The 24,915-nt window shown below is 35.3% G+C and overlaps 1 protein-coding gene across 1 annotated transcript; it reads right to left on the bottom strand.

The window, feature by feature from the left end:
* Positions 1-2,582: 2,582 nt before the first annotated feature.
* On the bottom strand, positions 2,583-5,757 carry LOC149205446 (uncharacterized). The gene is made up of 4 exons (XM_089397409.1): positions 5,139-5,757; positions 4,234-4,664; positions 3,065-3,289; positions 2,583-2,645 (listed from the first exon to the last, which is right to left on the bottom strand). Exons 1-4 carry the CDS (start codon positions 5,755-5,757, stop codon positions 2,583-2,585), a joined length of 1,338 nt encoding a protein of 445 aa, XP_089253535.1.
* Positions 5,758-24,915: the final 19,158 nt, after the last annotated feature.

Genomic DNA, 24,915 nt, shown 5'->3' with positions numbered 1-24,915 from the left:
ATAATGAACTTTATCCGCACTTTCACACATCCCATAAATAAAGCTTCTAAATGTGGTTTTGTACAGAAATTTGTGTGCACTTCGCACAACCTTTGCTCAATTCACCATTGATATCTATAAAAGGCTAAGATCCATGAAGGGCTCATTATTTATAACTAAAATATTACCAATAATTTTAGCAATAAAATACTTTATTGCAAAGTGTGGAGATTCGCACAAAGAAATTTTTCTCTGCACAGTGGACTTGCTACACACTTTCTTACAAGATCCTAAACAAAGAGATATTCATAAATATGAAGATAAGCCTTATTTACAATTAAAATATTAGTAATAAAAGCCTTTCATGTGGATGTGCGGAAAGCTTCATGCAAAGAGAATAAATTAAATAGAAGTAGTATGCATTATTTACAATTAAAAAATTATCAATAATAGGAACATAAATAATGTTATTTCGAACCACAAATATGGATTATGTTTTAATACTAAAATATTAGCAATGAAGCCTTCAGTGTGGAGTGTAGAGATATGGACAATGAAAGCTTGAAAGCTTCCTCAACATAATCAACTTTCTCTGCAATTTTGTACATCCCATAAACAAAGCTTTTTCTAAATGAAATGTGGTATTGTATAGAATTTTGTGTGCACTTTGCACAACCTTTACTCAATTCACTACTTATATCTATAAAAGACAGAGATCTCCAAAGGGCTCTTCGAGCAAAAGGGAATACAAAGATATGCATTATTTATAAGTAAAATATTACTGATAATATTAACAATAAAAGCCTTTAGTGTGAAGTGCAGAGATCCACACAAAGAAAACTTTCTCCACACAATGGACTTGTTGCGGACTTCCGCACAAGAGCCTAAACAAAGAGATATTCAGAAATACAAAGATAAACATTATTTACAATTAAAATATTATCTATAAAATATTTTAATGCAAACATATTTATCAATTAATAACAACTTCCAATGTCAATGGTTGACTGAAAGGCATTATTGAGTATGGAAGTAGCTATCCGTGGAAGTGGCTAGAGCTTTCACTGTGTGGAAATATTCATGCAAAGAAAAACAATTAAATAACAATAGAGGAAGGGACTATACTACATCACAACTATTAATCTTGTTTTATTTATACTTCCCCAAACTTGTTTTATGCTTTGCTCAAAGTATCACACATCAATTTATTAACATGACCTAATATCACATTTGATTTGTTTTGGAAGAAATATGCATTACACAAGGTTGTAACATATTAAAGCGTTTTAATATTTTTTTATTTTTTTTCTAAGTAAGTCTAAAATATATTACTTTAACAAAATAATACAAGGAGGCTCTGGCCTCTGTAGTTCCTAGCCAGAGTTCATGGCACATTACAATACAAACAAAATGAGGATTGCCCAGAGATGGGAAACCTGTACAAACCGTAATATGTTTGCTGCCCTCGCAGGGGAAACTAGCATATAAGCATATGACGATGTTTGCATGAAAGCATTTTCAAAGTTAACCGTTCTCTTTAAGAAATAAAAATGAAACCTAGAACCTGGAACCATATGACGTGTGGAACCTGATGACACGTGGAGCCTGGAGGCTGATGACGCGTGTAGTGCTAATTGTCATTTGTTGTGGTCAGTTGCTCTTTGACGATGAAACATCTGTATTCGTCGATGTCCTCCTCATCTTCCTGCATCCGACCCGTGTCTTCCTGCGTTTGACGTGCCTGAATATGCTCTGCGGTGGAAGGCTCGCCTTGAGCTGTATCTGCCTCGCCTTGTGCAGTATCCCTGTTCTTCGTCGCTTGAGTGGGAGGACCTCCATCGTTGGAGGGCTCCTCCTGAAACATAATTGTGATGGTTGCCCTGATAATGGGTCGATTCAGAGTGCTTTGGTAGGTGAATTGGGCTGAATGAGGAGTTGGCTGTGAACTGGAAGGGGAAGCTGTGGCAGAAGGACGGGAATGCGGGGATAGGGGACGAATAGCTTGAGTGCGGCCTCTGCGGCTTCTGCCACTACGCATATCAAGATATTGGCCTGAGATGGGAGTTGATGAAGGGGAAGAAGAATCAGAGACCGGGGAAGGCGAGGAGCGTTGCAGTCTCCCTCTACTGCTGCCTCTTCGGCTGCGCATTCTCTGGCGTAGTCTCGGCATGATGCCTCGGGGAGGAGGGGCTTGCCTGAATGAGGTCTGCTCTATGCGGAGATTGGGGGCGGAAGGCTCAGTGGGCTCGGAGGTGAGAATGAAATTGCAGAGCAGGCTGTGAGAGTGATGGATGCTTGTTCCAAAATCAATGCAGCACAGGAGATTGCAACGCCTGCCTATTGCAGTGCGTATGCTAGGCTTCACAACATCCAGAGGGCAATTGTAGTTCAAAGGCAGAGGAGCTAAAACAAAGGAGGTGGGCAGATTATTACTTGAGGCCTCCATGGTGCAGAGCCAAGGCGGGACGACACTATTGAATTGGTTTGAGTGCCACATTGAATGGCAATTACGTTGGCTGTAAGACGGATTAACTGCTATCTGTGTGAGCTTACGGGTGGCTTTGTGGCGGTGCCACTTGCCTACCCATCCCTCTGTCATCTTGTCAATCATTGTATACACCCGCATCCAAGAGTTTTGCTTCTTTGTGCACCAGGTCAGTGCATTCCTGTAATTGAGTGCTATCATTAAGGATATTGAATGATCCTGATATAAGTGTTTGATCGTGATCTACCCCTATATTTGCCAGTATATCAGCTATCTTGTTTCCTTCTCTTTTGATATGATTAAAGGTGATAGCTCTTCTATTTTTAATCCTTGCTCTATGAGTTCTAATCTAGCCGCCAGTCTCCAGCTAGTCGCCACTTTAGTAGCTGGGGTTCCTTGTTGAATTTGTATAGCCATATTGATGAGGATTTGGGAATCCCCTTTGATTATGATAGGTTGAAAATTGTGTTGGTTAGCTAAACATAGTCCCTGCCAGAGTCCTTCCAATTCTGTTGAGTTATTTGTATCCCAGCCAATTGTTCCATAATATAATAAAAGAGGGGTGCCTTCATGATTTCTAAAGATACCTCCATGACCAACCTTGCCCAGATTGCCTTTTGAGGCCCCATCAAAGTTTAGTTTGATTACTCCTGCTGGTGGGGGAACCCACTGAGTGGGAGGCCTGGAAATGATGGTAGAAATGTTGTGATCATCCAGAACCTGTGAGATCCAGATATTCCAATTCTCCCAAATGCTCCGTTCCTGTGCCTCAGTGGGAAAATCATCTGCCTGCCATTTCTTGAGAGCCAAGGTTTCTTGAATATTCTGGCAGAAATTGTTCCAAATGGTGTCGAGGGGAGTGCATTGGTTCTTAAAGATTCACTTATTTCGTTCCTTCCAGATTGTCCAAAGAAGCAGACCTGGAAGGATCTGCCATAGGGAATTGAGTATTTTGCTGTTATAGGGAGCGGATGCCCATTTACTGATGGTGCTTATGATGTCCCCTAAAATTCTGCAAGCTCTTTGGCATCTGAAGCTGAGTTTTTCCCATAATTTGTTTGCTAAGTTACATGAATCCATGAGGTGTTGTATGGTTTCACTTTGTTGCTTGCAATTGGGGCAATATGAGGGTCCTTGGAATCCTCTTTTGATGAGATTGTCCCATGTGAGAATTCTTTTATGGCAAAGTAGCCATATGAAAGTAGATACTTTGGGCCAAATTCCTGGGGTCCATATGCGTTCCCAAACTGGGTTTACTGAGGCCTGGGCTTGAATCATCAATCCATATGCCTCTTTTGTAGAGAATATTCCCTTCGAAGTGTATCCCCATCTTAAAATGTCTTTTTCTCCTGAATATCTGATTTTCCTATTGTTTAGCTCTGCGTGCATTTCTTTGTAGTAATCTGCCATTTCTTGAGGAATAATCTACTCGGCCTTTTTCCATTGTTTGTAGCCCTGATTGTTATGTTGAGTCCATGCTGAGATACTTTTTCATTCTGATGAATAGAATTTTCCTCATGATTCTGGGGAGGGATAGCATTTAGTAGTTTGGGTTGTTGTTGCTAGGAGTCTGCCCAAAATCGCACAGTGTCACCATTTCTTATCTCCCAAAAACTGTGTTGTTGTATCATTGCTTTGTGTTGTTTTACTGCATTCCAAATTAGAAAGCCTGCATCATTATTTGTGAGTCTGATAAGTTCTTCTTGTGGTCGATTATTTGCATATTTTGCAGCCCATATTTTGGCCCATGGTGCGTGTGGAGCAGATACCCATTGCCACCATAATTTTGCCCCCATCATTGCATTACTATGCTGAGGATCCCATAATCCAAGGCCTCCCTGCTTTTTTGGCGTACAGACTGTCGACCATTTCACTAGTGCCCATTTTTTATTGTGCCCTGATGATCCCCATAGGAAGTTGCGCTGTAGATTCTTAATATTTTTGAGAACCCATTTCGGCGCTGCGAGAGCAGAGAAAAGGTATAGAGGCATAGTTTGTAGTACTGCTTTGACCAGAACAAGTCTGCTTGCCATATTAAGGGCTCTATAAGTCCAAGAAGATAGACGACCTTCCAGTTTCTCTAGAAGTAAATGCCAGGATGTGTGCTTTATAGCAGAATCTGTCAATGGTGCTCCCAGGTATTTGGAGGGAAGATTGGCAACAGAAAAACCGAGGATTCTAGCAATATTTCTTTGGGTTACTGGGGGAGTGTGAAAGAAGAAAATTTGAGACTTAGCAAAGTTTATGGTGGTTCCTGATGCTTCAGAGAAGGTATCTAATAGGGATTTGAATGAATTAGCTTCTTAGACTGAAGGGTGCCCAAACAACATATTGTCATCCACAAATTGTTGATGGGTAATGGCAGAGGTTCCGTGGACAGAAATGCCTTTAAGATTTTGAGAGTGAAGAGCATGCTTTATGAGGTGACCTAGGCCTTCTGCCATGAGTACGAAAAGAAAGGGGGAAAGAGGATCACCTTGACGAATGCCTCTGGAGGGGGAGAAAGGGCAAGAGGGGACACCATTTACTAAGATGGAAAAAAAAGTGGATGATATGAGATTCATGACCCATCTGACCCATGTAGGGCTAAAGCCAAAGGCTGTAAGAATTTGTTTAATATATGTCCAACTTAATTTGTCAAAAGCTTTTGATAAATCAATTTTTAGAAGCATACCTGCCTGTTTGTTGTGCTTCAGGGAGTGAATGGTCTCATGCGTCAAAATTATGCCATCAAGGATTTGACATCCCTCCACGTATCCTGATTGTTCCTGCGAAATGAGAATGGGGAGCAACGGCTTGAGTCTGTTGGTGATGACTTTCGAGATGATTTTATATATAACATTGCATAGTGCGATGGGCCTGAACTTCTCTGGTGTGTTTGGTTGTTCTTCTTTGGGGATGAGAGCTATGAATGTTGCATTTAGAGACGGAAGGAGCCAGTGCATGGTCCGAGATTCTTCCACCACTTTCCAAACCTCTAGTTTGATGAGATCCCAGAAGTGATGGAAGAAGTTGGAGGTGAATCCGTCAGGTCCAGGGGCTTTCCCATCTTTCAGTTGAGCTAGTGCTGATTCTACTTCCAGAGGAGTGATCGGTCGCAGTAATAGCTGATTGTGCTCTTCTGTTATAATCTTTGGCACATGCTGGAGAATTTTGTTTATGGCTGATTGCCTGTTTACTTGAGGCTCTTGATGAACAAATTTAAAATGGGTGAGGAGTTCTCTCTCAATGTCAGCATGTTCCTCCATTCTTTCTCCCTGTTGATTCTGAATCTGTGCAATGTTATTATGCATTCTTCTTTGGATGGTTGTTTGATGGAAGAATTTGGTATTCCTTTCCCCCTCTTTTAACCATCTGATTCTCGATTTTTGTTTCCAAAGTATCTCTTCTTGCTTCCTTCTGTCATCTAGCTATGTGAGAAGTTCTTGTTCTTGATTTGCTAGTGTCTCGGTTCTCCCTTCCTCTATAATTCTCTACTGGAGCTCAGTCATGTTGTGCTCAAGCATTTTTTGAGCTTGGAAAATATTACTGAAGGTGGAGTGATTCCATTGTTTAATTTTCCTTTTGAGATTCTTTAATCGCTGTTGGAATTGATACATTGTTGAGCCGATCGGAGGGGTGAAGTTTTCCCAGGCTGTTTTGACAATATTTTTGAAGTCTGGATGTGAAAGCCAGAAAGCTTCAAATCTGAACAGCCTTCTGGTAGAATCTCCCGGTCTTTGCCATTTGAGTGAGATGGGCCAATGATCCGAACCTGACAGAGGCAAGATTGATGCGGTGATATCTCCTCCCAGGTGAATGGCATTGTCTGAAATGAGAAATCTGTCTAGCCGAGATGCAATTTGTTGGGATCCTATCCTTTTGTTGTTCCAAGTATAGATGCCATTATTGAATGGCAGATCTATTAGCCAGTTGGTTTGTATATATTCTCTGAAGCGGCTGCTTTCAATGTCCAGTTTAACTCTCCCCCTTTTTTTTCCCTCAGTTTGGTAATCATGTTGAAATCTCCACCTGTGATCCATAGTGGGTGGGTCCTGGTGGAGTTGAGAGCTTCCAACGTATTTAGCAGTGCCATCTTTTGCAGTGAGTCCTGAGGAAAATATACATTTGACAGATGCCCATGTATGTTGGTTCCTATAATATGGAAAGTGGCCTGTATGAGATGATGGGAGGCATGAAAGTCTGTAAGTATGATAGCTTGCATATTCCAAGCAATAGAAAGTCCTCTCGAGGTGCTAGAAGCATCCACCGTGACTGTTTGACATCTTGGCCAAGCTTTGGATAATATAGAACTCAAAGTCTTACTGTTGCATTTTGTTTCTTGCATGAAGAAGATTTGTGGTTTTTCATTCTGTATCATGTTTTTTATCATTCTGTATTTCCCAGGACTGTTTAGCCCTCTTAAATTCCATGAGATGAGCTTCATAGTTGACCAGTAGGTAGCAGTCTATAGTACTTGGTTAATTTTGAACATCTGCCTGATTCCACCAGCATCTCCCCAATGATGATGGTTCTTTGTAGATCTGTCTTTCTTCCCCTTTTCTTACCGTCTTTGTGGATGTTTTTCCCATCCCAGCTACCGCCTGGTTGTATGCCTAAGGTACTCTGTTGATGCACTCTTGAAAGGACTACTTCCAAGTTTTCGAGTTGCCTATCCGAAATTTTGTCAAACTCTTTCTTTTTGTAGGCTTGTTCAAGACTGAAGATGTCTAGGTCTCCGAGGTCAAAGCTTTCTGGTTCTTCTTCCATGTGGCTTTGTTGGCTATTCTCAGGCAATGATTTAGTTGCCTTGGCTGGATCTAATGAAAGGTTGTCAATGTCCATTTCTTTTGCCTGCCCAGGGATTTTATCTGTCTCCTTGACTGAGGTGGGTGGAGAGGCTGCTCTCTTTGGATCGATTTTTTGATTGTGCACTGGCATACTAGATTCATGGAGATGAGATGAGGTGGATGGCATAGTGGATGGCATGGTGTGTGGTTCAATGGTTTTGGATCGATCTGCTTCATGCATGGAGGGTTGTGACAGAATATCAAATCTATTGCTGGTGGAAGGTGCAGAGGAATTGGACAGAGGGTTCTTGGGAACAGGTGGGGACTTTTTGGTATGCCTCTTTCTATTGGCGACCTTAGTGAATCCTTCAGAGTCAGATTTATCCAGGTTATCACTATTTGTGGGGGAAGCGTTTAAAGGATAGTCACGGAATAGATGGCCATGAGCATGGCATTTTCTGCAGCGGAATGGCACATGTTCATAATCAATAGGTTGGATCCATTCAAAGTCATCATGAAGAAGGCTTACCGAATCCATGAGGGCTTTGCCGAGTCACATGTAAATGCAGATGTGAGCATACGAGGTGTACCTTCAGAGCTTTGTTTCCTCTGCAATCTTTATGAATTCCCCAAGACCGTTGCCAATAGCTTTTAGCGATTCTTCATCCCAATATTCCAGAGGCAAAGAGTACAATCGTATCCAAACTAGCGCCCAGCTGAAGTCTTCTTTGTCTGGATTAAATCTTTCAATCCAATCCCTTAGATACAGACCTGCTGCATTAAAAAAATATGGGCCTCCATCTAAGATTCTGTTCTTGTCTTCTATGCAATTGAATATAGCAGTGAAGAAACCTTTTGGCCCTAGCTGTAGGGTAACATGTCCTTTTGGTTTCCATTTTGCAGTAATCCATCCCTGCAAGGCTTTCTCAGTTGGCCAGAAGCCAATGAACTTACCTATAAGCGCATGATCCTTCATGAACTATATTTGGGCATTGATCTGATGGCTTGGTAAGTCGATCTTGGGGTGATCTGCTGCAATGGGCTTGCATGTAGACGAGGTCGCCTTCATAGGTACATCCTTTTCCATGGGGGTACTCTCTGTTCCTTTGTTCAGATTTTCTGTTTCCTGATACTGGGCAGGTTGGTTCTGCATCGGCTCCTCTGTTCCAGACGATGGCATTTCAGTTTCGTTATTATTCCCTTTGAGATTTCAGTTGTCATTGTAATCTATGGGGGGAGGCCCCGTGGCCTCCCCCATCTGAATATTCATGATGTCGACTCTGTTCGTGCCAATAAGCCAGTGCTTGAGAGACTATTTCGTGCACTGGATGCCTGTTGCGCCTATGCTTCTACCATTGGTAGGGTTTGTCAGAAACCCTAGACCGTCTTTCTGCAGAGTCAAAAAAGAAAGTGTTTTAATATTAACCCTTAGTCCTTTACCTTATTCTCTCCTTTAACATAATCTCATAAAACTTCCCACACACTTTGTTTTATGTGCTCCACCTCTTACATTTATTTGTCCTTGTGCGTGCCTTCAAACTTGAAGTCCTCTACTCTCACCTCATTTCTTTGTCCCTTTGTGTATTCCTTCAAATTTACTCGCTACATCCAAAACATATGTTTTTCGTGACCTTTTTTTTATAGTGAAACATTACCTTTCCATTGACATGAAATTGTTTAAATGCAACACACCTTGCACATGAAATTATTTTAAATGGGACACACCTTTGAACATAGGATTTTTTTTTTTTTTTTTAATGCAAGATTGTAGCGACTTTTTAAAGATACAATAAATTGATTTTTATTTACTTTTTTCAAAGCATTACATCATTTATTGGATGTAAATTTTTCAAGAGTGGGTTGTGATGTAATTTGATTAAATTAGTTTTAAAAATATGTAATGTACTTATATGATATTTAATTGAGATGTTATTTTTTGTGATATAGAAATAATAAGTAAAGGTTTTCAATGTGATAGTATATAATTTTATTCAAAATCATTTATTTTCAATAGTGTCATGATTGATGGGGCTTGTTTGAAGAGAATTTCTTATTAGGCATTATGGTTTATGAGGCTTGTTTGATTAGAATTTCTCATTGAGCATCATCATTGATGCGGTTTGTTTGATGGGTATTTCTCAATGAGCATTTTGTACTTTTGGACTTGGATTCAAATTCCATAAGTGGCATTGGATTTGTAATTTTCAAAACTAATAGTAGACCTACCCTAGAGGTGAAATATTCACTTTGACAAATACTCAAAATTATGCTCAAAGCATATTTTAATGAAAGTATGGGCCTCATTCTTGTCACTACTTTGTTATTTCAATTCCTCTAGCATTTGTGTTATATAGGTTTTCAATGTGCCCATTGAAACTAGGGTATTTCATTAACAACTAAGAGATCTCATCCTGTGAAAACAACAAAATGAACTTTGGAGCACTTGGTGTTGAGTATTGTGCAGGAGTAGAAATTATTTTCTAAAAAGTAATTCAAAGTCAATTTATGTCTTTAGGATGTTGAAATCAACCTAGGGGATGATATGTATCATTCTCATGGATTATTGTTAGTCAAATAACTAGGAGGGACAAAACACATGCTAATATGATAGGCACTATGAGGATTCATTCTGACACAAATAAACTCAACGAGACTATCGCCACATTTAATCTTGACCACAAGATGAAGTGATACAAAATAATTAGTTAGACAAGAATCACTCATTTAACCAACAAATGCTCACAAATTAAAAATCAACTAAACACAACTAATGGATGAGGCCACCAAAAGAACAAATATGAATTTTTTTAAGAGGGGCCCCAAGCTGGTGGACTTAGGGGGGTTGTTGAGGTCTCAACAATTGATGACACACTAAGCGAAACCGTGAATCTTTACAAGACAACCCAAAGACAATTACTAGTTCCATCATAAACATACATTACCTTGTGGAAGCACCAAGGCTCAACTTACTAAGCGCACCTATGTCTTGAGTTTAAAACATATAGATGAGTTCCCATAGCTAGCTTAAATCACTGGTTTCATATACAGGAAAAATTATGAAGTTCATTCCCATGACTTTTTCTTTCCATGAAGGCTGGTGTAGTATCACAAAGTAGTTATACACAAACAATGTTGAAAAACTTAAGCCAATTATTCCATTTCTATAATGTTTCCCCTTTACCGATGAGTGTTCATAGCCTCAATAGTGTCACTCCAACATCACATGTATTACTCCACCATGAGCAAGTGTCCATAGACCTAATAGAGATGCATTTTTGAAATGTGTTTTTCAAGCATATACATTTAAATTTATTATCTTTTGCTCTAAATATTTAATAGAGAGTGGTGGATGGGGGATTTCAGTTATTCTTTAAAGGCATGTGTGATGATACATTTTTGTGATAATTTCTTAGATATGTATACTTGAAGATAAGATTTTTTCTTATGTAGAATACCTTGGACACTCCATGAGCTTATGTGAAAAACACCGATCATCAAGTAAATGTGATTGAGTACAACCCTGAAGGTAGTCAATGATATTTTTATAACCAAAGCTAAACTACTCACAGATATTCCTTGATTAAGAAATTTTATACCAAAGGGCCCAAGTCTTGAATACTAGATTGAGATTAAGAGCAAAGAAGTAGAACCAATTCTTTTCCCATTGGGTTATAAATGGATTTCCATGATTCCAATTCCAATGAAGTTTGTGTCATGTCTTTGAAATAGGTAGATATTAGTGGAAAGCATTTATTTCTAAAATAGAAGATACATCAAGCCATTCATAGAATGGAGCTAGTCAAATGAAACAAATAACTCAAAGAAAATAAACAACAAACAACCTCAAATAAAAAAAGGTGAAGATAAGTAGATTTAGTTGCAAAAATTCAAAAGTAGGTGGCCTTCAAGGAAAGAAAGTTTTTCTAAAGAAAATCTGTAGCCACATTCAAAAGAAAAGGTGGAATGCAAATCCAATTACACACACTCAAAAAAAAAAAAACACTTAGCTCCAAACTAGCATGCAAGAGAAACAATAAATTGATAAGTAAAAGGTATGTAGTAAGCACAAAAAATATTCTAGAAAAGAAAGTGCAAAAGGTAGAGTTGCATGTTATGGCTTAAAAATACGTGTCACAACACAATGAGTATTTATGCAACCTCTTAAAAATGCTAATCCTTGTGAAAAAATAGACAAATAGAACTTCATCTAAATGGGTTTCGGTGCTAGGCTATCTATTAATTAAATTTCTCATTAGATTTATCAAATCTTACCAGGTCATCCTTGTGGTCTTTTGTCCAAAGAAATAGGAGTGGATAGAGATTTGTTTTCTACTTGTTTTGTGACTTCAATCTAGTCCTACATGATCCTAAGGCTCGTGGAATATTTACTTATTATTTGAATCTCTAGATATTGCAAATTAATCTAAAACATATGCATGCTTATGCCACTATTAGTGTAATGATCCCCTCCCACATTTACCCAATTTCACATGCCTGCTAGGGTAAACATGAGACGAAGAGTTACTAAGACGTGACCCTACCTCCAAGTTCTAGTTATGGAAGTGGGGCCAACAATTGACAACTCACAACATCCCTCAGGGCATCAAGTCATTCAAGGGCCAAAGGACCACCCTAGGTGACCAAACCCTGAGTTAGGGATATTTTTCACTACCCTAAGCCCTCAACCGCATGCATTAAAAGGCTTGGGTACAGTTATAGGCCTCCAATTGCATGCATAACACTACCTCCATGCGATTATAGCACAAAATCTCTAGTCAGAGGGTGTGGTCCCAGGATCTGAGCCACTTTTCTAGGCCAACCTCTATACCACTACCCAGAATTGCATGTAACTTCTTAGAATGATAAATGACATGAAGACAATTCTAATCACTTAAAATTGAATCAAAAACTTGACCTAGACTGACTAGAACATGCTAGGAATTTCATCAAACACATGGTAAACATGTAAGCTACAAGTCTTGAATGCATATCTGACAGTAAATATTTGCACTTTAGCTGAAAATCACCGAGAAGGTATAATGCCCTCTCAAGTAGCCACAACAACACTTGTTATCCCATGCATTCATCAACCTATCAATTATAACAAGAGCCATAACTAGAACATATTATAGAACCATTCTTATAACCAACATATAACCAAAATATTAACCATGATAGAATAACCATCAAAGCAACATAATAACAAGGATGAATGCTCATAAATCACAAAAAATAAAGAGATCTTATTAACATATGCAAAAGCCAACCAAGTCAGGGACCTCCACGTACCACCCGACCATAGATTGAGTTGAACCAAATATTTCTTTCAGCCAATCACCCTCATGCCATATTCCAAGCATGAATGTGGGATCTCATGGGATAAATGAAGACATAAACAACCAAGGGAATCCATAGGTTAAACCACCTCCACCCTCAACCTCTCAAGAGATCACAAAACCAAAACAAGCTTGGATGCCTCAAAATTCCTTCACCACCCATTAACGAATTTTCCGTCTCCACCCACCTATCGAGGGATTCCCCCAGAAAGCATCTCCACCCCCAACCCATGGGAATTTTTCTGAGACTACCTCACTTAGATACAAAATCTTCTAGAACTCTTAAGCTCAACCATAAATGAATCCCATCACACCATGGCTATCCAATAAATGGCAAGGCAAGGATAAAACCACTGTCAAACTGGACAAAACACTTGCCAATGAAATAAAATGAACCAAATAACATATGCATATACCATGCATTCACACCTCAACTATTAAAATGAACAAAATAACATATGCATGTACCATGCACTCACACCTCAGCTAGGAAAATGAACCAAATAACATATGCATGTACCATGCATTCACACCTTACATAGGAGAAATAGATAATGTTTTCTTGACCAAATAGGAACAATATTTATTCTTATTAGAACAACAAGATGTTATGCCTATAGAATCAGAGGATGACAAAAAGGGTGATCAAAATTCCATTATGGAAGTGCATAAACAATATAATCTGAGAAGTAAGAAATTTGTAAAAAACCCTCCTAAAACTATCCAAATTGATACACCTTCTACAAGTCAAGCAGAGGTGGATCCTCCAAAGGAAACCCATAAAAAACAAGATACAACTATGAAAGAGGTAGAAAAGCCTCAACCTTCTTTTAACATTGAAAATGCGTTGTCAAAGGTTAAAATTTATGTTCCTTTGACTAAATTAATGAAAAAGGATGTATATAGGAGTCAAGTTATAAAATCATTAAAGACAGAGGAGGGAACAGATACTGTAAACATAAGTGATGATCAAACTAAATTGCTATTTGGACCAAAAGTTGAGGGAAAATCACAAGATGGTAATGTGCCACCATTTTATGTTAGTCTTAATATTCATGATTTCATTTTTCACAATGCCATGTTGGATTCATGTGCTTCATGTTATACTCCTATACCGATAGGTGTCATATTTCATGATTGACTTGATGAGCTCCGTAATATGTTCATCCTTTCCTTGTTGTAAAGGTTTCCATATTATCAAAAAAAAAAAAAAAATTAAAAAAGGTAAAGAGGGTATGCCCTAAAAGAAAAATCAAAGGGTAAAAAGAATAAAATGGTCAAAAAAGTGAAAGAAATGAACCCCAAATAAAAATAGACCAGGAAAGTGTGCAAGTCCAAAATGCCACTACTATTTCATTTTTTTGTAAATAAAGCATTGTGTGCAACTTGTCAATTCATGCCACAATTGATGAATGGCCAAACAGCTTAATCTTGGCTAGTCCATGTTTGAATTTCCTATTTTAGAGATAGAGAATAAAATCTGACCAAACTGTTTAATCTTGGCAGATAAGTAGATAGGTAGAGAAGCAAAGGAGCTCAAATGTTTAATCTGAGCCCTTGGATGTAATAAGTGTAGACTTAGGTAGGCTTACCATGAAAAGAAAAGAAAAAGTTGATGAGGGTTTGCCAGTCCAGGTGCACCCAAAGAAAGAAGAGAAAAAATGCTAGGCCAAGTAGGCCGGGTCGGTAGATTGGTGTTGCAGAAGCATACTTGTGATGGATTATGTTTCTAAAAATGTGTGTTAACTTTCACTCCCATCACAAGTGCAAAGCAAATATTTTTTGATGCAGTTCAGGCGAGGCAGATTTCATAACTAATTTCCCTTCATGTTTTTTCCCCAAATCATTTACTAATTCCCCCTAAAAATATTAAGAATCTGCTCTTAATATCATTAAAGCCACACCTTCCATTTCATCCATTACCTAAGTAAAAGCCCTATTCTACTTAGGAAATTGACAGATATCACCTCAAAAACCCCTTTTTTCATCCTAAGCCTAAGTTTATAACTTAGCGCATTCATTTACATCTTTTTCATATTAACTCTAATTTTTTATTATATAATTCCCATGCAAATATTACACTATCCTATATTATGTACATATAATAAAAAACCCCAAATATTACATATTCCCGCCCCCGGTCAAATATGACCATATCAATGTATAAACGAGGGATTTATCTAAAACCTATTAAGAACCCTCCACGCTACGCTATAAAGGTTTAACTAACCATCCAAGTTAATTAAATAACCAAACCCCGTGAACCAATCAAAATGCCCCCGGACACATTAAAAAAAACATAGTTTATTGTGTCGGGCCCGCGAGTTAACCTTCCGCCATCTCCATGCACCGTCTGCCGTCCGATCAGTGCCCTCACATCCAACAGTCCACAACTGTATCGCACCCCCCTTAACCATCGAGCGTTAACGCGTAGAGAACCACTGGTTTTTTCATCGTACCAAGGACACGCGTTGCCCATCCACTATGATCGCTCACCCTTCGCCCGAAACTGCCCAGCCCCAAAAGCGGTGCGGGCGAAACTGCTTACCACCCCACCGGCTGACATCATCCACTGACGTCAGCTGTCCTTTGCTGACATCATCTGCCACATCAGTTGTCCTTTGTTGATGTCATTCGTACTTCAAAACAAAATTTCCCTCCAAGCTGCATTTTGTCGAGTAAAAGGATAAAAAGGTCATTTTCACTATGTTTCTCTGCATATCGCGCTCTCGGGAAAAAATGATCTGCTTCAGTTTTTGACTAGAAAGGCTACATCTATGAGCTCGCACACTCTGCCGACCCGCCATTTTACAGCTTCTTCCTCTTCAAACACAGTTGAAATCAAACCGAGGGACTTCCGAGCTCACAGAAGAAAGAAACAGAGATATACAGGGATATTTTGTTACCCTAGCCAATGCACCTTCAGAAACATGAATGGCCAAAGGAAAGGCGATGAGAAGACACATTAGCAGTTCTATTTTTCCAGACAGCAGTGAGCAGGGGTCAGTTCAGCCTTGAAGAGCATCAAAACAAGTCAAAGAGTATCAGTTCAAGCATTAAAGTGTATCAGATCAGCAATAAAGAGTGTCAAAGCAAAATTAAAAGTAGCAGATTAGAATTAAAGAACACATTTAAGATAGGCAGTCGGCGCAGAGCTACTACAGAAGACACCTGCAAGCCGAACCCTAAAGGCCTGCCTCCAGCACAACATCAGTTATCTTTCTCTAGTTGTTTCTATCTTCTCTTGTAAACTATTTTAGGTTAAAACTAGATATTATCTCACAGCTGTGATGAGATATTTTTTGTACATATTTTTGTTGTATATATACTCCCTTCATTAGAGTAGTGAGGGGTCTGTGGTGTGTGGATTTCCTAGACTCTGTTATAACACTGAATTTTTGGAATAAAGAGCTGTTGGAAACATCTGTTGTCTCGCCATACTGGATGAAGAATTGAAGCAGAGGACTTGTCACAGAATTCTTGAATCAACCTCCGGATCAATAAGTCCCCTATATCTTGTGTTTTATAGTTTTCTGGTTTACTATATCATCTATGTTTCATAATCTGAATAATAAAGAAAAAGGTTAATTTCAGAATTTGCTTGATTGCACTCTGTATTCAGTCTTTATTATTCTCTGTGTTTTCTTCAAAATTAGAATAAAAAGTCAACTCTTAATTGCTCCTGTTTCCCCTGATTCTTTCATTTTGATTATTTGCTTAGGAATTCTTAACTGCTCCTTATCACTAATCATTGATATTACCTCTTTTAATATGTTGAAGGATTCTTAACTGCCCTTCACCCATTTGAGCCCATTCCATCTGTTTTCAACTCTTTATTTTGTTCCCTATTTGACTACCTTGCTCTGTGAAGCCATCCTCTATTAAGAAACCAAATCCAGAAGCCATATTCTTTGACTCCATCATGCCCAATGGATTGAACTATTCTTTCTTACCTCTCTGTTCTATCAAATCTCACCACCCAAACTCAAAAAAAAACTCCTGAACTTCATAGCTAGCCCAATACCTTTAAAAAACAAAGCTAAATCATAAAGAGAGAGCCCTCTCTGGATACAGATTGGCTAGATTCTGTATCTAAAAGATTGGTCTGTGGTTACCTCGGCAGTATTCCCTTTCTTACAACTTTTGGGAAAAACCTGAGTGATAACACTTCACATAATTTTATGCCCAAAGTGATTATGGAGAAACTCAGATTAGATATACCAGACCATATAAAGACCTTTTTTTTATTTTTATTCAAGCAGAGTAAAATGCTTAGGTTTGATCAAGGATTTATGTGTAACCCTTGCCCAAATCCCATCAAAAAGTGTAGTCATGGATATTTATGTGGCTGATATACCTCCTAAATATGGAATTCTCTTGTCAAGATCTTGGCGAGTAGAGTTGCAAGGCACCTTGTAGATGGATATGACATATACAACTATTCCTATTTTCAGACAACAAAGGAGTTTGTACGGGGAGACTCTGATGAAATATATGGTAAGCAGTCAGGGAAAACCTCATAATTAACTACTTTATTCTGTGCATTCATATATGGATTCTTTCATTTTGTATCATGACATATGTTTAGAATAAGAAGTGTCAGACAAGGAAATTCAATCAAACAAAACACAAGATGTGAAGTCAAAGACTGAAACAAAAGACAATAATGATGAAGGCCTTTGGCATATGGATTTTGATGGTATAGTCAGTAAGGAAGGAGTCCAAGCTGGTGTATGGATCTTAAACACAAAATCAGGTAGAACAAAAACATATTCCTACAAGCTTGCTTTCCAATGCACCAACAATGTAGTTGAATATGAGGCACTTATTTTGGGGTTGAAGTTATTGAAGAGATCAGGAGCCAAAATAATTTCAATCCATGGAGATTCATAACTCATCATAAATCAAATCAAAGGTGAGTATTCAACTAAGCATCCTAGATTGAGGGCATACAAAAATGTTGTCTTGGATTTTTTGCAGTGTTTTCCAGAGTATCAGTTGTCTTTGATTCCTAGAAATCAAAATGTGTTTTCTGATGCATTGGCTACCTCAACAAGTACATGTAAAATTCCTTTCCACCCAAATAAGAAATATGAGATTGAGGTAAAACATAGACATGCTATCCCAGGTAACATAAGGTACTGGAAAGTGTTCGACAATGACAAAAAATTAGACTTTTTTTTTGCAATTAAAGGGGGAGTTTGAAAATTTGCATATTGATATAGAAAGTACTATTGAAGATGATGGACAATAAACTATTTTGAATCAAAACAATGAAAATTATGATGAACATGAAGCAGAGCTTGAAATCCTGCACTTAAAAGACAATGGAATACCAAGAGGTTTGGTACCACTTGAAGAATTATTTGATTTTAATGGTGTGGCTCAAAAGCCCAAAATGCAACATGCGGGAGTTGAAGTGGAGGATTGTAACATAGGAACTAAAGAAAATCCAAACATTGTGAAGCTTTCAAAGTCTTTACCTCCTAAAGAGAAATATAAATACATTGATTTATTGATAGATTAATCTGATGCTTTTGCATGGGGGTATGAAGACTTGAAGGCCTATGATACTAGTATTATTCAATATACTATTCGTATCAAAGAGGACCAAAAACCTTTCAAAGAAAATCTAAGGAGAGTGAACCCAGTTTTGTTACCTTTAATTGAAAAGGAGGTAAGGAACCTTTTTGATGCCAATATTATTGTAACTTTGCGATTTTCTAAATGGTTATCAAATCTAGTACGAGTGAGGAAAAATACTGGAGAAATAAGGTTATGTGTGGATTTATTAAACCTTGATAAAGTTTCTCCAAAGATAATTACCCTTACCAAATATGGATCATATTCTGTAGAGGGTAGTTTATTCTAGAAGAATTTCATTGCTTGATGATTTCTCTAGTTACAACTAGATTTTAGTGCATTTAGATGATCAAGACAAAACAACCTTCACAACACCATGGGGAACTTTCACATATGTGAGGATGCCTTTTGGGCTTATGAATGCAAGGGAAAATTTTCAGAGAGTAATGGATATTTATTTTGCAAATGAAAATGACGGTTTTGTTGTGATAAATCTGGATGACATCATTGTGTTTTCTAAAATTGATGAAGATAATTAGTTTAATTTCAAAATTGTCTTTGATAAATGTAGAAAATTTTGTATTTCCTTAAATCCTAAAAAGTCTCTTTTTGGTCTAGAAGAAGGTAAATTGTTAGATCATATAATCTCCAAAGATGGTATTAGAATTGACCCAAGTAGAATTGAGTCTATTATGAAAATTGATCCCCCAAGAAACAAAAAAGAAGTGCAATATTTCATTGGTATAATTGGTTTTTTGAGGAGGTTTATCCCAAATTTAACTAAGATCTTAAGAGCTATCACGAAAATGTTGAGAAAGTACAGTGAAATAAAATGGAACGCAGAAGACAAAAGCTCATTCAGTGAGATAAAGTCAAGCTTGACTCATGCTCTTGTTTTAGCCAGTCCCGATTTCACTAAGGATTTCATTATTTTTTATTTTGCTTCAGAACATACTATTGCAACAATACTAATACAGAAAAACAAGTAGGGATATGAGAATCCCATAGCCTTTTTCAGTAGGGGGTTAAGAGATGCCTCTTTGAAATACAATATTATGGAAAAGAAAGATTTTTCCTTGGTAAAATATTTGAAATATTTCAGGGTGTATGTTTTGCATTCTCATATAATTGTGTTTGTTCCCAATGCAGTAGTAAAGGACATATTTATTCAAAATGATCCATAAGGAAGAAAAGGTAAGTGGATCATTTTTATTTTAGAATATGATATTGAGATTAAGCCCACAAAGCTTATTAAGGGTCATGGATTGGCCAAATTAATCATTGAGTCAAATTTGCACACATTAGACATAAATTTTATTACTGCTCTAGATGGTGAAGAAGAGTCTGTCCAATAGGTATTAGAGAGTTTTGTTACTTCCCCTTGGTACACAGACGTTGCTTATGTTTTACAACATTTACAAGCTCCACCAGGTTTTCCAAAGACTAAAGCAAGATTCCTAAAATTAAAAGTTGTTAAATTTTGTATTCTGGATCAAGCATTATATTGGAAAGATGTTGCAGGGAGTTTATTGAACTGTTTGTTAGAGGATGAAGCTGATAAGATGATGGAATATTTTCATAAAGGTGACTATGGAGGGCATATTTTCTGGAAAACTACAACAAATAAAATCTTGAGAGTTGGTTTTTACTGGCCTAAATTGTTTGTTTAAGTGCACAAAAGGGTTTCTACTTGTCATCAGTGTCAGGTTTTTGAAAAAAAAAAACTCTTACCTTTGCCTTTGAAGCCTATTTCAGTCGAGGTACCTTTTCAACAATGGGGTTTAGGTTTTATTGGGGAGATTCATCCTATTTCTTCGGCCCAACACAGGTGGATTCTGGAATAACACCTTTTTTTTTCTAGGGTAAATTTTCAACATGTTTTAAAAATGGCGGTGAAAACCAATTTTTTGTACAAAAATTGTCAAAAAACACCCTCAAAATGAAAGTGTTCATGTTCGAATAACACTTTTATTTTTTCAATGATAAATTTTCTGCAAAAAACACCTTCAAAATGAAAAGTGTTGACGTTGGGATAACACTTTTTTTTCAAGGGTAAAATTTCAACATTTCAAAATAATGGCGTAAAATATTTTATCATGACCCCGAAAAACATTAAAATTTCAAAAAAATAATGAAAACATAAAATAAAATTAAAAAATTAAAACAATGAAAAAACACAAAAAAAAAGTTAAAAAAAATAACAAAACATAAATTAAAGTATATACTAAAAAAAAAAACTAAGTAGATAAAAATAGAAAAATTTAAAAAAACATTAACAGAAAGATTTAAAAAAACATTAACAAAAAATAATAATAATAATAATAATAATTAAAAAACTACTAAAATTAACATTAAAATGTTGATTACTTAAAAAAACAAATATAATATATATATATATATATATATATATATATATAAATAAATTATCTCATAAACCAAAAAAAAAAATTGGAATATATATATATATATATATATATATATATATATAAGTAAATAAAAATAGAGAAAATTTGACCAAAAAATATTAACAAAAACTAGAAAAAAAAATTAAAACAAACTAGATTGAAAAAAAAAAAACATTAATATTAAAAACATAGAAGAAAAACAAAAAAAAACTCAAATTTAAAGAAATATATATATATATATGAAAATTTAAAAAATATGTATGTCTTTTCAAATTAAAAATAAAAAATCATTTAAAATTTATAAAGAAATATGTACTTTTGATTTAATATATATATATATATATATATATATATATATATATATATAAAATATTAACAAAAACTAGAAAAAAAAATTAAAACAAACTAGATTAAAAAAAAAAAACATTAATATTAAAAACATAGAAGAAAAACAAAAAAAAAACTCAAATTTAAAGAAATATATATATATATATATATATATGAAAATTTAAAAAATATGTATGTCTTTTCAAATTAAAAATAAAAAATCATTTAAAATTTATAAAGAAATATGTACTTTTGATTTAAAATATATATATATATATATATATATATATATTATTAAACTTACATTTTTATTCAAAAACAAAAAAATTAAAAATTAAAATTAAAAAAAATTTTTTTTTTTAAACAATTCCTTTTCTAAAAAAAAAAACAAAACAAAAAACAAATCTTTTTTTATTTTAAAAATAAAATAAAGATTAAAAATTAAACCATTTTTTTAATTTAAAATAAATAAATAAATTAATTAATTAAACAAGTTTGTAAGTAAGTTTGTTTGTTTGTTGTTGTTGTTGTTGTTTTTTTTTTAATGTGAAACAAAAATATTATTAAAAAAATTTAAACAAAAAAAATTAAACTTTTTTTTAATTATTAAAAAATTATTAAAATGTTTAAAAATAGATTATTAAAAAAAAAATTTAAAAACTCCTCTGGCCGCCCGTGGTGGTTCGGCCCTGGGTGAAGGGTCTGCCATGCAGGCCCTCCGCCCAGGGCTGTGCCACCACGGGCGGCTGGGCAAGCAAAGGGGCGATTCTAGGAAGGATCCCAAAACAAAATTATAAAAAACAAACAAGAAAATAAAAATAAAAATCTCATGTTCTTTGGGAATGCTCAAATGGTAATTTGGTAAGTCTAGAAATTGGAAGATCCCAAAACAAAAGTCTTCCTCCTCTATTATAAAAGATCTTCATCCATATTTAAAATTTTGACAAGATAGAACTCTTTCATGTTCTTCAGCGAACCCTTCATTAGACTCATTAGCCAATAAAAGTACAAATTTAGACCAAGAGACAATGAAGTTAAACAATTGAATCTATACACATCTCTTTTTTCCATGACCCTTAATATGGATAATAATAATATAATCAACGACCCTAGTGTCCTCTCAAGCATAAGGATTCATAGAGAAAACAAAATTTGCCAGCATTTGTGGCTCAGATAGTCCTCTGAAGATGGTTCCCATGGTTTGGCGGCTGGCAATTACTCGTCGCAACATCTGTTTGCATAGATGGCATTGGAATCTAATGTTTTCAATGTACAGGTGTTCGGAACACTTACTAAATTCCCTCAGAAGCTAGGCCTTTAAAATATCGAGATCATCTACATCCACTTACCATTCAATTTTCTTAGGACAATAATGAATTCCACCCTCATTCAGCATTATTTTGCACATTCAACAATGAATTTGAAGCATGTGGGGATTTGTCGTTTTCACTCTTCTTTTAATTGTCTTATGGAGAATGTTCACCGACTGAGGAGGGAATGAGAAGCATGAATTTAGGCTTCCCTTGGCCTATATATTGATAAGCAAGCACTCTTTAGCCATGCCAAGAACGTCGAGCCAGGGAAGGTACAACTTCAAAGTTAAAGTGATCAATAGAGTCATATTTTGTGAGTTGCGCGGAGTGGATCAAGCATCTTTGGGGAGTGGTCGTCCCATAGAAAATATGGGTACTTCTTCACAAGATTCTGGGAATCGCCCCTTTGCCCAGGGCCGCGCCACCACGGGCGACTGGGCAACCGGAGGAGTTTTTTATTATTTTTTTTTTTAATTAAAAAAAGTTTGTTTAATTTTTTTTTTAATTTTTTAATAATATTTTTGTTTTAAATTAAAAAACAAACAAACAAACAAACAAACTTGTTTAATTTTTTTTTAAATAAAAAAAAATGGTTAATTTTTTTTTTAGTTTTTTAATATTAAAAAAAAAAATTGTTAAAAAAATAAAAATAAAAATAAAATGTTTTTAATTTTTTAATTTTTTGTTTTTAAATAAAAATGTAAGTTTAATATTTTTTTCTTTCAAATCAAAAATACATGTTTCTTTATAAACTTTAAATGATAGGATTGCGACGATTCTGAAGAAGTATAATGTCCCCTCGGCTTTTAGACCCCTTAACACCATTCGTAGGTCCCTTAGATCTGTGAAGGATCCTATCAACCCTAAGGACATGAAAGGAGTATATATTATTCCTTGTTCCTATGGAACCCCCTATATTGGTGAGATTGGTCGCTCCATTAATCGAAGGATTAGTGAACACGCAGCTGACCTTAAGCATAGGAGAACCAAGCCTTCCGCTTTAGCAGAACATGTGGAGAAAACCAATCATCATGTCTGTATTGAGGAGGCTAGTGTTATTGCTAGGTTTTCGCATTTCCATCACCAAAAATTTAGGGAGGCCCTTGAGATTGAAAAAAGGCCGAACAATCTCAATAGAGAGGATGGCTGGAAGATCAGTAGTTGTTGGATCCCAGCCCTCCCTTCCTAGTCGTTTTCTTCCCTTCCACACCTCCTCCCCCTTGCCCCAAGGTTATAGCTTGTTCTTGTTTTCTTCCTAGTACATTTCCCTTTGTTTCTCGTATCCAGTAGCCTTTGTTCTTTGATGAGTAGTTGATTTATTTTGAGGTTTTAATAACATTTTGTTCATGCGATTAGTTATATTCTAATAAATTTAACTTAATTAAAAAAAGAGAAATAATCGTGAAATCAATCTATGATAATTTGCTAAATAAATAATAATAATAATAATAATTTCTTTCTAACCCTTAAATCACTCCTTTACTTATATATTTAATAACTTTTATTTAATATTACTTTATTTTAACATATATTTATAATTGAAAGTTTACAAAATAGTTAAAACTTTTATATTCATATGGCCCTTTAACTTTTAATTTAATAAGAATATTACTAACTATCAATTTAATAATCAAGTTAAATTAATCTTTTTTATTTTAATCTTGAAATCAACCTATGATAATATGCTTAGTAATATTTAAATTATTTAAAATATTCTTTCTAACCCTTAAATCACTCTAATATTTATATATTTAGTTAACAACCTTTATAACTAACTTTTAATTTATAATTTATTTTAATATATATTTAAAAGTATAATATATATTTTTAATATATATGGTTAAAAAGTTCTAGATTCGTATGTCCCTGTAACTTTTAATTTAATAATAATATAACTAACTATCAATTTTAATATTAACTTAATAAGGTTATGCCCCCAGTTCGGTCCAACTAGCCGTTTCCCAGTGAAATTTAGCCGTTATTCTATATAGTCGTTACCTGGTCTAGAATTTAGTCATTAGATGCTCTGCTCTAACTATTTAACATGCATAGCTAGATCTAATTCTTCAACTTGTCCTGACGATGAACCACACTAGTTGGTTCGAAATGCGTCGACAAATGAATTATCATGTGATTTACGCTGAATAATCTCTCATAAACTTGATATGGATCACAGAAGCCTCAATTCAACAATTTTTTTTTTTTTTTGAGTTTTTTTTTTTAAATGTTTTTAATATTAATTTTACTAGTTTTTTTTTATTTTTTTTGTTAATTCTCTATTTTTTTAATCTAATTTGTTTATAATTTTTTTTTCCAAATTCCTTTATGGTTTATGAGATAATTTTTTTTAACATTTTTATGTACTCTTTTTTTTTTCTTTTTTTTTTAAGTAATCAACATTTAAAAAAAAAAGAAAAATAAAACAACTTGAAAATTCGTTAAGTAATCATTATTTTTTAAAAAAAAATGGACATAATAAATTTTTGAAGTGTGAAAAATAAGTCCTCTAAAAAAAAGGTATGCTGCATCAACACGTTTCAAAATCAGCATGAACATCACTAACATTTAAAAACAAATATTTATATTTGATACATAAGAAAATTTAAATTGTCAAAAATATGTTCCAAAAAAAAGAATTGTATTCTGTGTCACCACTTTTCAAAATCGGGTCACGTTTTTACTAGCCCTACGAAACGGGTAATCATATCGGTTATTTAA

This window comes from Pinus tabuliformis, chromosome 1_2 (assembly GCF_031772625.1).
Source record: "Pinus tabuliformis cultivar Carrire ecotype Pingquan chromosome 1_2, CPIR1, whole genome shotgun sequence".
Taxonomy (NCBI): domain Eukaryota; kingdom Viridiplantae; phylum Streptophyta; class Pinopsida; order Pinales; family Pinaceae; genus Pinus; species Pinus tabuliformis.
This window is presented reverse-complemented; position numbering and strand designations above follow the sequence as displayed.